This window comes from Carettochelys insculpta, chromosome 29, assembly GCF_033958435.1.
Source record: "Carettochelys insculpta isolate YL-2023 chromosome 29, ASM3395843v1, whole genome shotgun sequence".
Taxonomy (NCBI): domain Eukaryota; kingdom Metazoa; phylum Chordata; order Testudines; family Carettochelyidae; genus Carettochelys; species Carettochelys insculpta.
In genome coordinates, this window is record NC_134165.1 from 5,480,561 (window position 1) to 5,501,782 (window position 21,222).

Below are 21,222 nucleotides of genomic sequence, written 5' to 3' on the forward strand. Positions count from 1 at the left end.
TTTAACAACCTGGTCCCTCTGAGAAGCAGGTGATGGATGTATTTTGATTATTTCATCCAGCATTGAAGTACTGCAGTGTTCAACTCCAGAAGTGGCAGCACTTGAACAGCATAATAGTTTGCAGGCCGATATTACATTATTGTATCCTGTTGAAAATTCAGGAGGAGGCTTTTTAAGTAGGCCACCTGCAACTACCTGAACTGAAATTTTGCTGTGACACTAGAGTTAAAACAAAGCCCCTCCCCAGGGAGTGCTATGGGATTTTTAAGGAGCTCCAGTGTTCAGGATGTTTTGAAATGACAGCAGCTCTTCCAGCACACCACCCTCACGCATTTAAGCTTGATACTGAGTACGTCTGTCACTGGGTCTTCTGCGGAAGGTCTCCCATCCGCATTCTGACCTAAACTGAGTTTGTTAGCTGGCTGTAGGTTTGTTTCAAAGCCGTTCAGTTGCTTCCTTAAAGCTTTAAGCAGGAAGTCGTTCATGCAAGATGATTGAATGTAATTCACTATTGAAATTCTTATTCATCAAATAGAGTTTCCAAAATGGTGAACATAAAATAGAGACAACCAGAGTCCTGCAGAAATGTTTATAACCCAGGTAATACATATCCCAGCCTTGTCAGACCAGACCACCCCAGTCAGCCTGTTCCTTGCTGACCTGTGGGGTGGGAGAGTCTGGTCTCACCAGTTTGGAGGACACAGTCAGGATTCCTGGCTTCTGTGGCTAGTCGTGTCAGTGATTTCTGTTCCTTCTGCTTCTGGATTCTGTTCCCAGCCTTGCCCCTGACTTGGGCAATTTGTTTTCATGTGCCTCAGTTTCCTTACCTGAAAAATTATAGGTATTTCCTTCACTTACCAGGGTAATGGTTGAAAATCACTTTGTGATCCTTGGGTACCATGCCCAATTTTAAAAGCCCTGAAAAGGGACAGTTGATTCTTGTGCAACTTCATAATAGGATTTTTAATGCATTTATAAAATGTCCCCGTGCCAAAATCTTTCACACACTGAGTGTATAGGTGAACTTTTACAACTGATTTGGAATTCTAGATTAAATTGAAGATGTTCCCATAACTAAAGGAACCTTAAGCTGTTCCTTTCCTCTGACCTGGGGGTTTGCATACATGTAACATTATATCCTCATAGCAGGGCATTTTTCATGCCCTGGAGAGATGTAGTTTTGCCATTGTTAGTTCCCTGTGTAGACCAGCCTTTGTTAGACACATTTTCAGTTGCCATGGGTTGGGGCTTAGTGCAGAAGTAATGGGGTAGAGGAAGAAAATTTTTCTGCTGTATACTTGCTTACTCTTGATCAGATGTCTTCAACTGGAGCAGGTTGGCAAAGTTAGGTCAGATCAGGTTCTCCAGAGACCCAGTCCCGGGAGGAGGTGCCATGGGAATTAAGCCGTGTCAGCTGGCATGGCTTTATTTGTGCCCAGACTGCTAGTCTTGCTGGAGAGACACCGCTGCCCATTGCCATGTTCATGAAATTGAAGTCTCTGGGTGCAGTACACACTTACACACCACTTTTTCCTCTGCTTGAAGCAGGTGGGAACTCCCCAGTCAATTTCATGTCACCTCTGCAGCTGCAGAAACGCAGCTTCGGCTGCCTGCTTGGCAGGTGCCAGCTGTGCCTAGCAGATGCCTCTTTAGGTGCAGTTTATAGTCCTGGTTGGATAACTGGACCCATGCAGCCGCAATGACTCTGATCCCAGCTCTCTTTAGCCTTCCTCTATCAGAGAGAGGTGCACCCATCCTGGTACTGGAAACCCTCAAAATGCGTGACTTCGAGTTGCACTTAACTCAAATTAACACAAGTTAAGTACCACTTAAAGCCGCTCTGTGGCTGTCTGCCCACCAGGCTCTTCCAGCTGGTGAAAGCCAGGTGGGCAGACAGCCACTGCCGCTGGGAATGGCCAGGGAGAAGTGGCACCTGGCTTCCAGAGTGGTGAGGAGTGGGGAACCTGCCACTCTTGGAGCCAGGAGCTAGGAGCTCTGGCAAGCCTGACGGAACTGGGAACCAGGCAGCAGGGGGTGGGGAGATGGGAGTCAGGCTGCGGCTTGTTTCCAAGCCCTCTCCCCACCCACTTGCAGGACCTGGGAAACTGACCAGCACATGGGGCTGGTCAGTTTCCCAGCTCCTGCAAGCCCAGGGTAGGTGGGAACCTGGCTGCCCTCTGGTTCCTTTCTCCCCCAACTTGAACAAAATTTGACTTACAGGGGGGTTGTGAGGAATGAAACCCCAATGTAACTCAGGGGTCTACTGTAATTAATGTCTCTTTTTACTCCTTGTTTGACCTCTGTTTTCTTTGTATGTTTCTTTATTGGTCCTTTTGCTAGTTGCTTCCTTTTCATGTTGATCTCATGGTCGAGGAGGTCTTAGATGGAGGCCCCAACAGAGTGCAGGCATCCCTCAGCACTGAGGTGGGGGAAGTACCAATATCTATCTTTTATCTTTTTCAGTTAAAATCCATCTTGAAACTTGCTAGCAAATACTCGACACATGGAGCACATCTCCCAGACTCTTAAGCTCTCATATCTGGTGATGGGTGCAGAAATTGCCTGATTCCTGAGGAAACTTAAATATAAATGCATGAAGATACACATCTCATAGAGCTGTAAGGGACCTCAGGAGGTCATCGACTCTAGTCCCTGCCCTTTTGGGCAAGACCAAGCACCTGCTTTTTTTTTGCCCTGGATCCCTAAATGTCTCTCTCAAGGATCAAGCTCACACCCCTGGGTTTGGCAGGCTGATGCTCAAACCACTGAGCTATCCCTCCCTTGTGACTTATGACTCATATCCCTCCCTTATAACTGCCTGATTCCTGAGAAAACTTGGGGCTGCTCACCTAGGACTGGAACCAGATCGTTGACAACGTGGACCCAAGAGGCCATCTGACTCTAGAATAGTAGCAGTGCAGGTGTGCTACAAACTATCTCCCTCTCAATTCCAATCAAGTCGTGAGGGATCCTGGCCAAGATCTTCCCAGGTGGCTGGTGATTTTGGGTGACTCCCTTTTTTGGGGGGAAAGGGTGTGGAGGGAGGAAAATCACCTTCAAAGGGCTTGAGGTTTTTTCATACAGGGCTGAGCAGTCTCCCTCCCTTCTGAGAACCAGGCTCCTTTCAGGGTCTTGGAAGTTGTTCACCAAAATCAGTTCTAACATCCATCATTCCTGATGTTTTGGTTTCAAAAGCAGCCTCAGATTTTGTGCCCCTGACAGCAGTGAGGGAGTCTCCTAGCGCCCGGCTGTCCATCCGTTTGGTTGTACCTGCAGAGCAGGCAGTGATGGCTGGGATTTTGAAGGATCCTGAAGGAAATTGGAAGCCAACTTTTACTGAATTCCAGTGGCATGTGGCCACTTCGCTCCTTTGGAAATCCAAGTCCACTCTCTGGAGAGCAGGGGTACTTGGCACAGTGGGGCCCTGGTCCATGTCTGGGCCTCCTGCATGGTACTGCAATATGCCTAATGCAATATGCCTCTCAGTCACTGATAATGGGGCCATAAATACGGGATTTCCTGGTGTTCTCTGATTGTCTTCCCTGCCTGCAAGGAAAGGAGAGGGGCTTCTCAGTGGCATTATGAGTCAGAATGTTTTGAGGAATTGCCTCAAAAGCCTAAGTGAGATACCTTAGGTTAATTCCTCCCCGCCAACCGCACACCCTCCTGGTACAGGACTGTTGCCTGCAGGGCACTTTGGACAGTCTGGTTTCAAACAGCCCAAGCAGAGTGTGGGGAAACAGGAGGCACCATTCACCGTTCCACATTGACTAGGCACAATGTGAGCAGCCATTTTTCTCAGCAGAACATAAATCCTTCCCTTATTACGTTTCATCCCGTTGCTTTTCCCTGGCCGTGCCCTGTGCTGCTCCACCAGTGTTGAAGACTTACCCTTGTACCAGACACCAGTGGGAACCCCTGGCTGGAAGCTTCAGAGGGCTGTGGTGCAACTTGACCTAGTTTCATGCTATGCTACTGCAAGCTGTGGCTTTACCAGCCTGCGCCAGTGGCCGGGCTGGGACAAATGAACAAGTGACCTGCAGAGAGACGGCTTGGCTTGACCTCCCCTGGCTGCCTCTCTATTGGTCGTCCTCACCCAGAGACCCTTTGTTTGGAACAGTGTCCAGCACCCGTCCTGTGCTTTGTGCACTCAGCCCAGCCCACGGGACAATTTCTGCAGGTCTGGGAGTCGCCTGTCACCTAAGTTACATGCAGCTGAAGCTACGCTCCGAAGCCTGTGCCAGAGTAGATGCCTAGCGTGGGTGCAGTGCACACTAACAGAGGAGTCTGTCTGCTTTTGTAGGCCCACCGTCTCTCCTACTACTGTTAGCTCTGTAGCCAGAAGCTCCCTTCTGTTGACATGGGTGCGTGCTGAGGGCTTTGTCAGCCTCCTGCTGCTGCTGGTTCACACCCTTGACCGACATAGCAATGCTGGTGTAAGATTTAAGTGTAGACCAGGCCTAAATGGTGGCTTTTCTCTCTGCCCTCCTGTTCCCTACACGCCCTCTTGATTTTGCGTTCACTAGCAGCCTCTCTGCACCCCTTCTGCCTTCTTTCTCTTCTGCCGCCACCCTCTCACCCCACTCCCCATTAATTTAACCCTTCCCAGTGTACACTGGAGTGGCTGACCTCTGCCTGCAGCATGTTTTCCCTTTCCTGCCTTGTTGGGTGTCCATATGACACACTGGGGAGCTGTTAGATTGCATGCCCAAACAGTAGAGTAGCATGCAGGCTTCTGGAATGGAGCGCATGAGCAAGGCGCGTGCTGCTGTAGAAATGGAATTGGGGGTAGGGGATGGTGGGAAGGGAAGCATCCGAGCTCGAATCCTGGGGTGGGGGTGGAGGTGGAGGTGGAGTTGGGATCAGTGTTGGGGTCTTGCGTGCTGAACCACGGTGCGAAGAGAAACTGGGTGGTAATAAAGCCTGTGCTGACAAAGATCAGAACTACAGACTAGCCTAACTACCTGGTATGGGCTGGGTGAAGTTGGCTGGCCCATGCCACTGCAGATGGTCAGTCAGATGACCACGGTGACCCCCTTCTGGCAGTGCGGTGCCTAAATGTAGGAGATCCTGTCGCCAGCCCTTGCTCTTGTTTTAACTCAGGTGAGTCAATCAGGAAAATGCCGATATGCTTGTAAATCCTGGTGGCTTTTCTCTCCATCACAGTTATGTGCGGTTGGATAGATGGGCAGGAGTGTGGGTTGTCACTCCTCTCTCCCCTGTTCCTATCCCCAAGCCCTGCTTGCCTTGCAGTTACGAGGAATGACAAGAATCAGGGGTAGCTGGGTCAGTCTGTATCCACAAAAACAATGAGGAGCCTTGCAGCACCATAAAAACTAACCGATTTATTTGAGCATAAGCTTTCATGAGCAAAAATCCACTTTATCGGATTTATCTGAGAAAGCTGGTATAGCCCACAAAAGCTTATGCCCAAGTAAATCTGCTTGTCTTTAAGAGACCACAGGACTCCTCGTTGTTTTCACTGGAGGTCTGGTTTTCTGACTGTAGAATAATCTCCCATGTATCTCTGACACACCCTGACCTGTTGTCCGTCTTTCATTTTCATCCTGTGAGTGTGTGCAGGAGTTACCTTTGATAATATGGGACTCCCATGCTCCATTCACGCAGATCCAAGGGACTAGAGTCCAGGAAGCAAAGAGCGGTGGAGGAGAAATTTGCTAGTGTACAAGGGGTTTAGGAGCACAGAAAGGGAAAGTAAAGTAGGAGCTGGGGCCTTAAATCTATGGGTACTTCAGAAAGTCTGTCGGAGAATCACCAATAATCATTGCACAGAAAAGTCCTTGCAACCTTGATTGGAAACCCACTTTGGGTGGCTAGAGGCTGTTGCTGTCTTTTATATTGAACTCGCCTTCCAAGAGCCAGATCCTGGATTGTGTAGAGTAACTACAACCCCCGGCGAAGGCCATTGGAAGTGGAGGGTGCTCAGCAGCGTACAGGAGGGGTTGAGCTGCTGGAACAGAATTCTCCTCTCCTGTCTGCACAGCAGCACTGGAGTTTCTGCTGTATGTGGGGAATTCCCACTGCTCTGCGTGGAACAGAAGCACAATAGCAGAGTCAAGTGCTGAAGAGACTTTGGTGCAGATTCTTGAGGTATGAACTGGGGTAGCTCTGTTGATTCCAGTGGCTGTACACCAACTAGCCCACTGCTTTCAGTGGAGTAACACCAGCTTGGGATCTGGTCCCTTTGACTTAGGGGAGTGATGCTGCTTTATGCCAGCTGGAGATTTGGCCCCATCAACTTCAGTAGGTTTGAGACCACTTCACACAAGTTGGAAATCTGCCCTTATTGATTCCAGGGGAGAGATTTCAGTTTGTATGAGCTGGAGACCTGGACTGAGTGACACCAATGGAAAGATGCCAGTTTACGTCTTCTGGGGATCCGGCCACATGAAGTCCAGTGGAGAGATGTTTGTTTACATTAGCGGGGGCTCTGGATGCTTGCCCACAATTTGGCAGTGGAGACCCCTCTCAAGCAAATACTGCTGCCTGCAGAGCACTGTGACCCTGGGGCTGTCTCCACTTGAAGTCCCTGGCAGAATGATTCTACTGGGGCAGGGCCAAACTTTAAGCTATGTTACGTGATTGTAACAGCAACGAAGGGTCCTGTGGCACCTTATAGACTAACAGAAAAGTTTTGAGCATGAGCTTTCGTGAGCACAGACTCACTTCATCAGATGCATCGTGAGTCTGTGCTCACGAAAGCTCATGCTCAGAACTTTTCTGTTAGTCCGTAAGGTGCCACAGGACCCTTTGTTGCTGTTACAGATCCAGACTAACGCGGCTACCCCTCCGATGCTTTACATGATTGTGTGAGTCTTGGGCCTTAGAGATTGTGCGGGGAATTGAGGCCTTAAATTTGTGCTTTGTGGGAAAAACTGAGGTTGAACAGTTGCTTTCACCTAAGGTTTTTCTTCTTAAAGTGTCAAGTAAGTTTAGGTTTCATACCCAGTTGTACTGAGTGAAATTCACTTTATGGGTCAGGTTGTACTATCCGGGCTTAAAACTGTTCCATACCTTTGGCTGAGGCACAGCAGCTTTGTGGTCTTAGCTCACAACCAGAAGGTGAAAGTGACTTAAAATAAAAATGCCATGTGAAACTGACTGGCGTATTTTCACTGTCCATGAGACACCAAAAGGAACATGGGCTGAATGGTGAAAAGCAAAATGAGGCTGAAAGTTACTTTGTTCTAATCCGTGTTTTGTTAACAACTGTCACACGGTTTTAAGAGGGCGGCCTGTTCCAGTAGCCTGCACTCATGCCTGCTTCCCATTGGGTTTTAGGCAGGCACCAGGTATCATAAATACAGGTGAGTGTTGGCAGATGCCTACAGACACTGGGAGCAGTAAAGGCTCCTGCATGGCCCTGTTGTAAGACCCCAATGCCGCCTCTTATGCTCAGTTAGGCAACAAGTATCAGTCCAGGTACACTGGATCTCACCCCCTCTTAAAGGGGCAATTGTGTCTTGTGACAATTACACCTGTCAGGGACCTGTGTCACACAGGAAGCCAAACTAGATGGTCATGTTGGTGCCCTGTGACTAAAAATCCATGTACCTTTAAGGAGAGTGTGTTGTGTTCTGCAGGAGTTCAGGCCTACAAGGTGTTGAGAACTACAGTGGCATTGCTAGCTGAGATCCAAAGTGCTCAGCTCTGGAGATGGGCAGGAAATGATTGTCTCATCATCTGAGAGTTTTCAAGGTTTTTACATTTCCAGTGTTTTTCAAAACCAGGTGAAAATTCAATCTGATAAATGTTCAGTGCTCCAGAGAAACCAAAATGTTTTGTTTTGATCAGTTCCACATGCTCAGTTGTGCTTTTGGATTTTTAAAGTCCTTTTGTAGTATAAATTAACTCAGATTCTGCGCAAGAACATCATTTTGAACTTAGAAAGGGAAGCTTTCATCTCCCCCTCCCACGACTGGTTTGAATCAGAGTATTCATTGACACCAAACTTTTCCCTTGGACTTTTTCAGTTGTGGTGACAAAAAACATTGTTAGAAAATTTTCAAGCTTTGTTTGGAACCTTGGAGCCAGGGTTGGGCCCCACAGGTCTCTACTGTTTTGTAACAGTATTCCCTAGAATGGTACATTGTGCCTTTATTAGAATGTGAGGTATGTTAATGGAGCACATTTTCCCTCTCCCCTCAAAAAAAAAAAAGAGAGAAAATTACTAAAGATGAAGGCATTCAGCCTGTCCTAGTGAAGGAGAGGATCTGCTAAAGGGACAAACCTAGGGCTACTAATGCTGCCCTGCTTAGAAAAATGGATGTTGGATACTCTACATTGTCCCTGGTTGTGTCTTTTTTCAGGGATCTGTTATTGCAGGGTCCAATACAGTCAGGCTGCGTGTGCAAGGGGAAAGCCTGCCCAGGTTGATGAATACGGCTCCTGTACCCTTTACAAACCTGGCCATGGAATGCATACCGTTGAACCAAGGGCTGGAGTTGCAGTGTAGTACAGCTCTTCCTTGAGCAAATCCAAAGGTTTGGGTGGGAGGCTGTGAAACCAGATTACTCAAGGCGTCAAATCCTCTTTGCTAAAGCCCCATTACAATAGCATAGCAGTGAGGTGTCTGGGTTTTCATCATGGCTTGCTTGATTCCTGAGGGATTTAGTTAGCAGCTTCCTCTGGTGTTTCCTTTATAAACAAGCGGAACAGAAGTTTTTTGCAGTAATGCCATTTGGCAAACATGCAAACCGCAGCTCTGGGCACTTGGGTTACCCTCGTTTTGCTGAGCTACCAATTCTGCAATCTACCCAAGAATATGCAGTCAGGCCAACTCTTGGCTAGCGGTTTTGGATGTTGACTTAGATTGAGGTCAGGGAGGGTTATTCTCATTCAACCATTGGAGCATAAGAACAGCCATACTGTGTCAGACTTATAGTCCCTCTTGCCCAGTATCCTGTCTTCCAACAGTAGACAATGCCAGGTGCCCCAAAGGGAATGAACAGAACAGGGAATCATCAAGTGATCCATTCCTGGTCACCCATTTCCAGCTGCTGGGGGACAGAGGCTAGTGACACCATGGAGAAGGGTAATTGTTCCATGGTCTTACATCAAGAAAATGGAATGCGAATCCTCTGCTCCAACCACTAGACATTGCTCCCCAGCCAGGAACAGAGCCTAGAAGTCCTGGCTCTCAGCTCCTCAGCTTGACCCTCCTGGGTCTTGTGGCTCTTCCCAGGACTGGTAGATAGAATCCAGAATACTGTGATACTAGCTGATTAGACAAATGGAGAGTCCAATAATTTGTGGGGCTCAAAACTGATTGATAGGCTGTAGCTCCTTGGGGAAAGGCCAGTCGTTGGGTTCTATTTGTACAGGGCCTAGCACGGTGACGTCCTGGTCCTTCACTGGTGCTGGTAGGTGCTGCAAAGAATAAAATATATGAGGCTCCACTGCTAGAGGTGCAGGTGCCTTTAGCTCCCTCAGACTCTAAGTGGAACACCTGAGAAAGGGGGGTGCTTAAGTCAGATCTTCAGATTTTGGCCACTTTCTGAGTTAGGCCTTTGACTTCAGCTCCTGGTTTCAGGCCTAACCTGCTACCCAGCATCACCCCTACCATGTTAGATCTGGCCAGACAGCCTGTGAGGTAGGTGTCTTCTCTCCTTTGGACAGCTGCAGGGGTGAGGATAAGGGACATGGTTTCAAACCTGCTGTGGGTTTAAGGACTTTTATTCAGTGGGGATTTCAGCTGTTAGGGGACAGCAGCCCAGCAAACCACTGATGCAGCCTCTACTTCCTCAGTGCCAGGCCAGGTTAACCTGGTGTGACGTGGGATGAGACAGTCACCACATTAGCACAGTAACTGGACCAAATCCACTGTCCTCCTGTCCCTAAGGCCTCCTGGGGAGATTTATGGCTCACCAGATCAGTCACTGCCCTGTGACTCAGGACACCTGGGTTTTCTTCCTGATGACTCCTCCAATGACCAATTACTTGTCTGTTCTGTGCCTCAGAGTCTCCTCTCTGTTAAACTGTTTTTGGGGGTCAGGCATAGTCTGTCCTTAGGTGTCTTTGTAGAACCCATCATGTGGGGACCCCGTTATTAATCAGGGAGCAACGGGAATCTGCAGTGCCTGGAACAATGGAACCCTGATCTTATGTGGGGACATGATCTTGGCCAGGACCTGTAGGTGCTGCCATGATACCAAGAAATAATAATTTTCCTGTTCTGTAAAAACAAACAAACAAACAACACTCTTCTGTTGTACATTGGAAGAACTCAGGCAAACGGTGGAAACTGACTCCGATGAAACTGAACATGTAGAAAACGATGGCAAATGTGCAAAGCAAACACAACCTGGAAAAAACAGAGAGCGTCATTTTTTCTCTCTGGTCTCATGCCCAGAGGGAGCCAGGGCTCTCCTTGCAAGTTACCACTTCTCAGAGAAATGCGATGTGTTTAACACTGGCCAGTAAAGCTTTAGGACTTGCCAACTGTTACCCAGCCTGTGAGTGGCAGAGCAGGTAGGAGTCTTGGCTGCCTGTCTCCTTCACTAGGCACTGGTAGTAGCACTCCCTTGGCCATCTGCACCAGGACCCACAGCCCTTCTGTGCTTGGTTTGGGGTGGATTTTTAGAAGTGTTGAATTTTGATCACCCTGGTTGCATTGGGAAGGAAGTGCAGCACCACCAGGCGTGAGCTGCAAAGGGTATGGTTTCTAGTCCTGTTTCTAGCCTTCTTTGTGCCCCTCTCCATTTCCCCATCTGTAACGTGGGCCCTCTCCTGTGAAGCACTTGGTGAGCTGCTGATGGAAAGTGCTGTGGAAGAGTATTAGTGGCTTAGAACTAGGGGGTAGTGTACTGCTGTCATTTTCTGTGAAGCTCAGTATTAATAATGAATACAGATTACAGTAGTGCCAAGAGGCTTTAGCTGAGATCGGTACCTCTTACGCTGGGCATTGCATGCAGAGTCAGAAAAAGACAGCCCCAGAGATGGTACAGTTTAACCAGACAAGACAGCTTAAGGAAGGGAAATGGATGCATAGAGAGGGAGAAGAGACTTGCCTAGGACCTTGCAGTAAACCCAAGGGAGGACTAGGAACAGAACTCAGATCTCCAGATGTCCTGGCTGCTGCACCAATTTCCATTCAAGTTGCTCTAAATGAATTGGACCTGGAATCAGATGCTAATGAAGTCCATGCAGTGTGATGCATCTTGGGTGAATCAGGCAGGGGAGGAAGTTGTTTGTTTGCATAGTTGGGGTGGGAACTACACACAAGTTCCAGGCAAAGGGAACATGCCAACTTTTGTTTAGCATTAAAATCAGTAGGCAGAGTCCTCAACCAGTCTAAACCAGCATGGTGTCTCTGATGTCAGTGGAACTCCCCTTATTTTCACCAATGGTAGGTGGGACCTTTCGAAGTAAGCCTAGAGTTGACAGATCCAGGAGGAACCAGATCAGTGCACCTGGGAGCCCAGCAGGTTCAAGTCCGGCTTGGGCAGTTTTCCATTCTAGTATTGCATCACTTGGGGTACAGGAGCAAACGTGGATGCAAAATTAAAAGGGTGCATTGACCTGTGCTTAGAACAATTTCAACAAAAGACTCTGAGCCAGAACTTCTGGGTTCCTCTGCTGGGATTGGCTTGAGCAAGTGTCTCCTGGGGGTCCCTTCTGTCTGAGGTGGGTAATACTTGGCTTGCCAGAGCTTATTTGCCAATGTGCTTTGAGATCCTCTGGGGGCAGGAGAGTTAAGACTCTTCAAACCATTGAAATTGACCAGATACAAGCTGCTTCAAGACAATGTGGAAAAATAGTTCTTTAATCTGCCTGTGGGAATTGGGTTCTGGTTCAGTTAGTGGGCATTAGAGGTTTTTGTATGAAAGGATTTGGGTCCATTCGCCAGCTCTCCTGTAACTACAGCCTCTCTCCCCTTGGCCTAACAGGCTTTGAACCCTCATCTAATGGCTCTGCAATACCAGGTTACAGGCTGCTGCAATTCCATAAGTGGCCTTGCCCTTGGGGCAACAAGTGTTCCCAGCCAAGGGTAGTTTGGCTTGGCCCTGAAAAGCTGGTCTGGGGAGTTTCTGGAAATGACTTGAGGTAGGTTGGGTTTAGCGGAGCAAAGCTGTAGTGACTTCACTGACCTCTCTGTGGGGATGCTTTTGGCAGAGTGAGGCCAGAATGTGGCAGCAACTTTCATTCAAGTCTATCATTAACCTCCCTACCTTTGACAAGGGCCAAGTCTATGGGTGGAGGAGGGACTACAGAGCCCAGCATGCAGTGCTCCACCAGACATAGCAGCATTGCATGGTGGGTTGTGTAGTCTTGAGGCCAGCTCCTCCCACTTGGGCAGTGAGCTGTGAACTGCAGGTGTGCTCTTGCACAAGGACATAGCTTGGGGTTTCTGGCTGGTGAGTGGGAAGAAGGTCAGAAAGGGGGTCCCACACGTTCTTCTGCTCTCTTTGCCTCTGCCCCAGGGCCTGAGGGCTGTTTTATTTGGGCCTGTGGGAGGATTCAGTGTTTCCTAGTTTCCAGTGTGATAAGGACCAGAGAACAACTGCGGCAACCTCCCTGCTCTTTCACAGATTTGCCACAGTAAAACTTTGCCTCAAGCTTCCAAGGGCAAACAATGGGCTTTGGTTTCTCTTCTCATTCTGATCACATCCTTTTGGGGGCAGAGCAGCCTCCCTTGTTAACGAGAGGAAGATCCCTTTATGCTGAAATTCAGCTGAGAAACTGACACCTGAAGAGGCTCCGTTTGTGGCCACTTCCTTAAATCTCATTAATGGACTCCTTACATTTGAGACATGCTCCATTGCTGAATTACAGCCAGCAACGCCGTGGCATAGCAGGGAGCATGGGTGGCAGCTGTGGGAGTCAGGGCTGAGAGTGCCAAAGTGACTAGGGGGATTTAGCTACACGATGCAGGCTGTGGGGTTAAATCTCAGGCCAGGGTGCTGGGGTTCTCCACCCAGTCGCCTCAAACAAATCACCCAGCTGCAGCTCTCTCTCTCTGGCAGTGCCCAGTCTACAAAGCCCACCAGGGTGAGCTGAGCTAGGGAAGTCTCAGGATCATTTGCAGCGACCAGTCTGTCAGACAAACCCTGCTGTCTCCTGTGTGTCCCTTGCACCTAGCGCCTGGGATTTCAGAACAGATTGTCCCACAGCTGGTAACCAGTTTGCCTGGAGTGAGCAACCCTAAAATGAGAGAGAGGAGCAAAGTTTTGCAGCCAAGTGGGACAGTCTGCTTCACTGAACCATGCAACTGAGTGCAGAGAGGATGCACTCCATCTTACCTGGCCAGTTGCCATGGCAGCCAGTTAATATAGTTCCCTACAATCTGTTCTTTATCCTGTTCAGTGGTTTTTAAGGGTAGGGGCTGGTGGTTAATACAAGGACCTTGCTCCTCTCCCGTGATTCTTTCCCAGCTCCTGATGCACCCCTGTTTAAAAATGGGGTCCCTCCTTTGGGTACCTGCAAACAACTCTTGTGTCTTTACCTTCCGAGGTCAAACCTGCTATATCTGCCCGTCCCCACCTCTTCCTCCACAGCTGGTTAGTGTAGGGCTCCCCACATCCCGAACTGGCTGAGTTGGGGCTTTAGCAATATTATAACCTCTGTGGACCTTTGGCCTGCTTTCTGCTTCTGTGAAATAGCCTAGGGTTCCTGTATGATGAAATTGGGCATGGGTGCCCCTTTGGGAGGGTGGCTTCAGTTGGTGCAGCTGGGGCGGGCATGGGAACATCATGCCAGTCTTGCATTCCCCCGCACCCCGGTGTGAATGGGGCTGTGCAGAAATTCAGAGAGATCAAAGTCTAACTGATCCCTTTGTGTGGCAGCCTCAGTGGAGAAGCCACAGAGTGAATGGGCCACAGAGGGAGGTACATCCTTTCCATGCACCCTAAGAAAGCATGGCTGGGTGGGAGCAACAGGTTAGAAGGGAGCAAATAAGCAGCAGGGCAGTGCCTATAGTAAGCTCCCCCTTGTATCTCTCTTTTGTGGCTGCACTCAGATACCGTCAGTCTCCAGGGTCCCCAGTCCAGGCTCCTTCCCAGGCCTGGAGGCATAGAATCCTAGAATCCTAGGGCTGGAAGGGACCTTTGGAGGTCATCTAGTCCAGCCCCCTGCCTGAAGCAGGATCAACCATGTCGTCTTGAAATAACAGGACAGAATTCCTTCCTTTGTGAGGGGTACAGTCCTTCCCCAGCTGGTGCCCCAGGGCCAGGCTGGAGACATGGTAGGAAGGGCCAGAGCTGTTTCCCCTCCCCATCCAAAGCAGGCCAGGCTGCAGGATGAGGGAAGGGTTGGTGCTGTGCATTCCAGCAGCTGGTGGCATGCACGCAGGGCTTTGCTCTCTGACAGGCACTGAGTCAGGGATGGGGCAAGACAGTGCTATCGCATTCTCCCTGCATCTAGGCCCCCCCAGGCCCATGCAGCGCAGAGGGATGTGGGGCCATCAGATGCAGCAGGCAGGTGTTTCTCCGGAGTGCAGTGTGGAAGGGGACCCAGGCATGCGAGTGTTTGACTCTCTCACTCCCTCCCACAGCCTTGCAGCTGCCTCTGGCAAACGATGGAAGCAGCCGCTCCTCTTCCTCGGAGAACTCACCCCAGCATCACACCCACCAGCCGCGCCCCCGCCACATGCTGGGCCTACCCCAGCCCCCTTTCCTCATGCCCAGGAGCATGGAGAGGTAAGCAGCAGTGTGGTGCTGGGGCTGAACTAAGGAACCCGCTAGAATCAGGCAGAAGGGGGCAGTGTGGGACAGAGGGAACCCAGGGCAAAGTCTCTGCAGTGAGGTTACCCTGAGGAGTTGCCCTGTCTCAGGGTGGTCTCCTTGGTCCTTGCATGTAGACATGGGTCTGCTGTAGGGCCTCTCAAATGACCTTGCCTGCTGAGAGCTCTGGGGCTGGCTCGCTGGCTCCCCCTGCAGGGGGCTGAGTGTAACGCAGCTGCTGCACCAAACGCGTCTTTTGTTTCTCTGCTGCGGCCCAACTCTGCTGGCCAATGAAGGAGAGCGGGACACTCGGCTTGGCCAATGAGGTGTGCAGACTCTCTAGCTTGACTGGTGAGATTTTCCCCACGGTATTCTTACTGGGAGCTAACCAGCTCTCTGGGCTAACCTAGCGCCGCAGGGCAGGCAGTGGCAGCGCTAGACCTGCCGTGCTGGCGGTTACAGGTGGGTTGGGGTCCTCGGGCAGTGCTGAGCTTGGAGCCCTCAGCCAGAGTCATCACTTCTCGGCATCCAAACTTTCTGCTCTTCTCTCTAGTATAGAGATAGATCAGAAGCTGCAGGAAATCATGAAGCAGACGGGTTACCTGACCATCGGAGGGCAGGTGAGTTGGAAGAAGTGCAGGGGATGCTATTCTCAGCGCTCCTCTGTCTTTGGTAATGTAGGTGGGCGCTAGTGCTGAGTGTCCCTGATTTGTACCCATTGTCCTGTGTGGCATTGTGCTTTTAAACGGCTGCCAAATGCCACCCCAGCGGGGGCTGCATTTCCCTGCTGGATGAGTGATCTCCATGCTTTACTGTGCGCTGCAGAGGAGGGGGTAGGGTAGAGGTGGAGCAATAGAAGGGAGGTGGTGCCTGTGTGGTGTTGGTGTGCAGCTATTAAGCAGCTCCTGTGCAGTGAACCAGAACTGGCTGCTATTCTGGGTTGAATTTGAGACAAAATCTTCTGCCCCTGAGCAGGCTGCGTGAAGCAAGCTCCCTGGCACCATGCCCATGCTGCCTCTTGGGATGCCTGTCCCTGCACTTTAGAGAACAAGCAGGAGGGGACAATGTGGGACCAGGAGACGATGCCAGTCAGGAAAGCCTGGTGCTCCACTGGCTGGCAGACCCACCAAGGAGGCTACCTTGCCTGCCTCAGGGTGGTCTCCTTGGTCCCTGCATATAGATATGCTTTGCTGTATGGCCCCTCTTATAACCCTGCCTGTGTCTCTCTGCAGCGGTACCAGGCAGAGATCAATGACCTGGAGAACTTGGGTGAGATTGGCAGCGGGACTTGTGGTCAGGTGTGGAAGATGCGGTTCAAGAAAACGGGACACATCATTGCCGTGAAGGTGAGTGTTGGGCAGGGCCTTAAAAATAGAATGAGAAAGTGCAGAATGGTTGGGTCGGGGAGAGAGCAGGTATTGTTGAATGGGCAGATTAGGGGACAGGGGGTCAGGACTCCTGAGCTCTGTTCCCAGCTCTGCTAGGGGGGTGGTGTCTAGTGATCAGAGCCAGGCAGTGCTACGTGTTAGGACTCGTGGCTCCTATTTCCAGGTCTGGGAGAGAAGTGGCACTTTGGTAGCAGGGCTGTGGCTGGCTGGTCCTCTGACTGGGGTGCGGGGCCTAGAAGTTGGAGGGTGGGGGCCTTAGAGTCAGATTCCTGGCTTCTGTTTTCAGCCCTGCCATTGACTCCATGTGGTCCTGGACAAGTCCCAACCCATTTCGGTGCCTGTCTCCCCACCTCTGAACTGCGGATAGTGCTGCTTTGCTTGGTGGGGAATCATCTACCTTAATTAGCAAAGGGCTCTGTGGCATGGTGGAGCCGAGCAGGTGTCAGTGTCAGCCCATCCAGCTGCTCTGAAATCCCCTCCTGTTGTCTGGTCTCCTCAGCAAATGCGTCGCTCAGGTAACAAGGAGGAGAACAAGAGGATCCTGATGGACCTGGATGTGGTGCTGAAAAGCCACGACTGCCCCTACATCGTCCAGTGCTTTGGGACCTTCATCACCAACGTAAGAGTGCCCTGTGCCCACACTGCTGCTCTCCATCTGCCCCTGGAGGCTGTGATCAGCTGCTTCTTCCAGCTCAGGCAGCCCAGGCTTCCGCTTTTAGAGTGCACTTGCTGCCAGTACCACCACCTCCGCTCTTGTGGGGGCACAGCGTGACCCAAAGCCACCACTTCCTCTGCATAGCTGTGTCTTTCGGTGGCTGGTCTAACACATTGCTCCTGGTGCTAACCTGGCCTTGGTCTCCCACCCCTGCAGACCGATGTCTTCATTGCCATGGAGCTGATGGGCACGTGTGCAGAGAAGCTGAAGAAACGGATCCAGGGGCCCATCCCGGAGAGGATCCTGGGGAAGATGACGGTGGCAGTGAGTTCTGATGCAGTGAGATGGGGGAAGGGCAAGGGGGGGTTGGATGTCACGTGACAGGCACCTGCCAAACTTTTCTCCCCTGCAGGAAGCAGATGCACCAGTGGCCTCTCCTGTCTGGCAGCTGGGGTGGCTTTGCACAGACTACGTCTTCTGGGAAAGGGGCTCCCAGAGTGAGATCTTGTGCCTCAGGGGCTTGTTCCCACTTCTCCCTACACACAACCCCATGCACGCTCAGGGACCTTGATCCTGCAAGCCCATCTCATTGGTGCGGGGGGGGTGGCTTCTCCCTTCTCCAGGACAGGAGTTCTGGGATTGGTGGGCCTAGAACTGAGCAGGGGTGTGACGTGTGCTCTCTGCAGAGCTGCGTGCAGAGCGGCTAAGCTCTCCCTGCTGCACGGGGAGCCTGGGAACTGTTGCCTCCCCTTGCTGATGCTCTGGGGTGATGCCAGGAGGCAGGTGGGTGTGATGGGCTGACTGGGAGGCGTTGTCTCTAACAGTACGGGGGGCATGGCCTTTCAGATCGTGAAGGCGCTCTACTACCTAAAGGAGAAGCATGGCGTCATCCACCGAGACGTCAAACCCTCCAACATCCTGCTAGACGAGAGGGGGCAGATCAAGCTGTGCGACTTCGGGATCAGCGGGAGGCTGGTGGACTCGAAGGCCAAGACCCGGAGTGCAGGCTGTGCAGCATACATGGCGGTGAGGGCTGGGCTGTATCACATCAGAACCCCTAAAGGGTCGGCAAGGGGGCATCTGGGCCTCAGGTTGCGGGTGGTACTTTGGGATGGAGCCTCCTTTGACCTTTCTTGCTGTGTGGGGTGAGGCTTGGTCAGTGCTGGGATGGGAGACCTGAGGAATGGCCAGTAACCAGCCCCCCGAGGGTGGCACTAGGACAGTGGGGTCCAATACAAATGTAACGATCACCACGGCCCCCAAGCCAGGCGTGCTCCCATCCCATGTAAAGTGCTGGCAACTCACCAGAGCTGCCGCTGGGGCTGGAACCACCCCTGCTCCGTGAGCCACCCCACAGCTGGAGCCATCCCCACTGCGCGAGCTGCCCTGTGGCTGGAGCCACTCCCTATGTGCGAGCCGCCCTGCAGCTAGGACCACTGCCTGAGCTGCCCCATGGGTGGAGCCACCAGCGCTGCATGAGCCATTCCACAGCTGGAGGTACCCCTGCTGCGTGAGCCAGCCTACAAGTGGGACTGCCCGGACAGTCGCCTGCAGCTAGAGCTGCTCCGTGCCTGGGATCACACCTGCCAAGGCCGCAGGACCCCGGGGCTCCAGGCCGGAGACGCACGTGGAGCCTCTGTCAGGCACTTGTCCCGCCAAGTGGTAGGGCGTGTGAACAGAGTGGGCAGAGGATGCTTCATGTGGGTGGCTCTAACAGGCCACAGTTTGCCACATGTGGAATATGGAAAGCATATTGGACACTATGGCACAAGGAGGTGCTGCCCTGCCTGAAATTAGATGTGTGAGCCAAGACCTGCGTACTTGTTACTGAACGCTCCTGTCGTGGATCCTCTGCTGGTGTAAATGGATACAGCTGTTTGGTTTCAGTGGCTCTGTGGTGATTTAGGCCAGCCAGAGATCTGTTCTTAATGGCTGTGTCTACACTTGCATTCCTCCTTCGAAAGACGAATGCAAATGAGGGAGACCGAAAATGCAAATGAGGCACTGGTTTACATATCTCGTGCTTCGTTTGCATAATTTCTTTTCGGAAGAGGCTCTTTCGAAAGAGCAAATGCAGTGGAGACGGGGCTCTTTGGAAAATAAACCCCATCTTTGAAAAAGCCCTTCTTCCTGAAACAAAATAGGAAGAAAGGTTCTTTTGAAGATGGGGTTTATTTGTGATAGGGACCTGTCTGTGCTGCTTTGTTTCTTTGGAAAGAATCTCTTCTGAAAATAAATTATGCAAATTAAACACAAAATATGCAAATCAGAGCCTCATTTGCATTTTCGATATTTCTCTCATTTGTATTCCTCTTTCTAAAGAGGAATGCAAGTGTAGACACAGCCAATGACTCCACGTCCCATTTCTGCTAGATGGGGTTCTGACCCGCTTCGGTAGCTCCAATGTGCTTGGCCTAATTTCAAGCAGGCAATTGCACCCTTTCCCTCAAAATATAAATTGTTTAAATGAGTCCTCTTGACTTCATTGGTAGGCACATTGGAAATCTGTAGGTAGATGAATTTTCTGTCCTACATTGTGGTATTGTTGTGTGACTGTTACACAGCTGCCTGCCTCTACCCCAGAGGTGGCTCCATATCAGTAGAGAAGAGCAGGATTCCACAACCTGAGTCTGGAATTGGGATGGGTTGGGCTTGGTGAATCTGACATCCTCGCTGCCGGTGAGCTGAGTGTGTACTGGTTTTTCTTTCGCAGCCTGAAAGGATAGACCCCCCTGATCCCACCAAACCAGACTACGATATCCGAGCGGATGTGTGGAGCCTGGGCATCTCCTTGGTGAGTGAAGCCTCGTTTTGACCTTCTCATGCAAAATGCTGCTTTGGACCCTGTTCCCAGATTTCCCAAGAGGGACTCAGTGGTAATGGGACACAAAGACCTAAGGTGTGTCCCTTGACCTTTTTCTGAGTCACTGCACAGTAAGGGCAGGGCTGATCAACTGCTGGCTTTTATCCCCAGCTCCTTGGCCAGGTTTCACCTGCAGATCGTGTCTGTCAGAAAATACTGATCCATCAAAATGGAAACGTCCCCACAGGTCGACGCATTTGCTCTTTAAGTGCCTCCCCTCCAAAAAGGGGACAAAACATTTTTGAAAATGGCAAAATCTTTCTGTCCAACTGGCGTTTTTGTTTCCCAATGTACGTTATGGGGTCTTAATTTTTTGAATATTTAAAAGGTCCTAAGCAAGTGAAGTATTTCAAAATTATTGAAGTGCAACTTTTCGATTGACCTGAAATTAATTTTTTCCTCCAGCTTTTTCAGTTTGTGAAATTTCTTGCAATTTTTGGCTTTTTTTTTCCACTTTAAGTTCAAAAAAGTCTCTGCCTTGTTGGCACAGGAAATTCTAACTCACCAGCCCTGCTTTTTCCTTAGCTTACTCAGTCTCTTTGTCTATTGAAGACGATATATGGACAAACCAAGAGCTGGTCTGTGTGGGTGAGCGATGCAGGTTTGCAGGCAGGCCTGGGATGCGCCATAAACTTTGGGCACTCTTGTTCTTAAAAGGAACTGCCCTGGTAAGAGGAATGCAGATGATAGGCTGGTCTTTGGGATACAGCACCATTCTGCGGCTCAAGGCTACGTCTACACTATCCTAAAACTTTGAAATGGCCATGCAAACGGCCATTTTGAAGTTTACTAAAAAGTGCTGAAATACACATTCAGCGCCTCATTAGAATGCCGGTGGCTGCGGCACTTTGAAATTGGCACAGGTCGCCACCGTGTGGCTCGTCCAGAGTGGGCTCCTTTTCAAAGGCCATTTCAAAGTTTTGGGATAGTGTAGACACGACCCAAGAATCCTGGATTCAAATTGCAGCTCTGCCACAGACTCCCTGCTTGATCTTGATCAAATCACACCATCCCTCTGGACCTTTGTTTCCCACCCATCATGGGTGTGTTGAGTGCTCGTTGGGGCAGGAACTCTCTCTCACTCTGTGTTTGTGCGGTGCCTGGCACAGTGGGGCCTCTAGGCACAACCACAGATTTCATATTAACATACTTGTTGAAGTGATGTCTTCAAGATAAAAAGTTCCCCTTGATCAATGAAGCCAGGGCACACAATGCCTTTGTCACTAGGGTCTTGGGGCCAGAGTACAAAACTAACAAGAAATAAAGAGGAACAGACTGGACTAGGGCCAGTGCCTGAGATGCAACAGGATGAGTTCATTTTATCCATATAGGGGAAAAACAAATATTCATATAATCTCAGGGGTCAAAATCGTGGATAGAAGCATTCACAGCAGGGTGTCTGAAGTTAGCCTGGCAGGAAGATACGTCCTACTTCAGGAGTGAGATCAGCCCTCTGAATCCAGGGCAATAAGTGAGTTAATACCAGACTTCTGTTTAGTTTAACAAAGAGAAAGGGTGACTTGGTCAGAGTTGCTAAGTCCCTGCACAGGGCACAGGGTGTAACAGTCATGAGCTCTTCCATTGAACAGACAAAGTTCTGACAAGATCCCCTGGCTGGGAGCTGAAGCAGGACAG

The 21,222-nt window shown here is 50.5% G+C and overlaps 1 protein-coding gene across 3 annotated transcripts in view; it reads left to right on the forward strand.

The window, feature by feature from the left end:
* Positions 1 to 21,222, forward strand: part of MAP2K7 (mitogen-activated protein kinase kinase 7) — a 70,722-nt gene that overhangs the window by 20,814 nt on the left and 28,686 nt on the right. For all 3 annotated transcript variants that reach the window (XR_012642743.1, XM_074979425.1, XM_074979426.1), the window contains 7 exons: positions 14,513 to 14,657; positions 15,235 to 15,301; positions 15,914 to 16,027; positions 16,569 to 16,688; positions 16,941 to 17,048; positions 17,571 to 17,750; positions 19,438 to 19,518. Coding sequence is in view for 2 of the 3 variants with exons in the window: in XM_074979425.1 (XP_074835526.1) it covers positions 14,513 to 14,657; positions 15,235 to 15,301; positions 15,914 to 16,027; positions 16,569 to 16,688; positions 16,941 to 17,048; positions 17,571 to 17,750; positions 19,438 to 19,518 (815 nt within the window). In the remaining variant the exon portion in view is untranslated. The remainder of the gene's footprint in view (positions 1 to 14,512; positions 14,658 to 15,234; positions 15,302 to 15,913; positions 16,028 to 16,568; positions 16,689 to 16,940; positions 17,049 to 17,570; positions 17,751 to 19,437; positions 19,519 to 21,222) is intronic.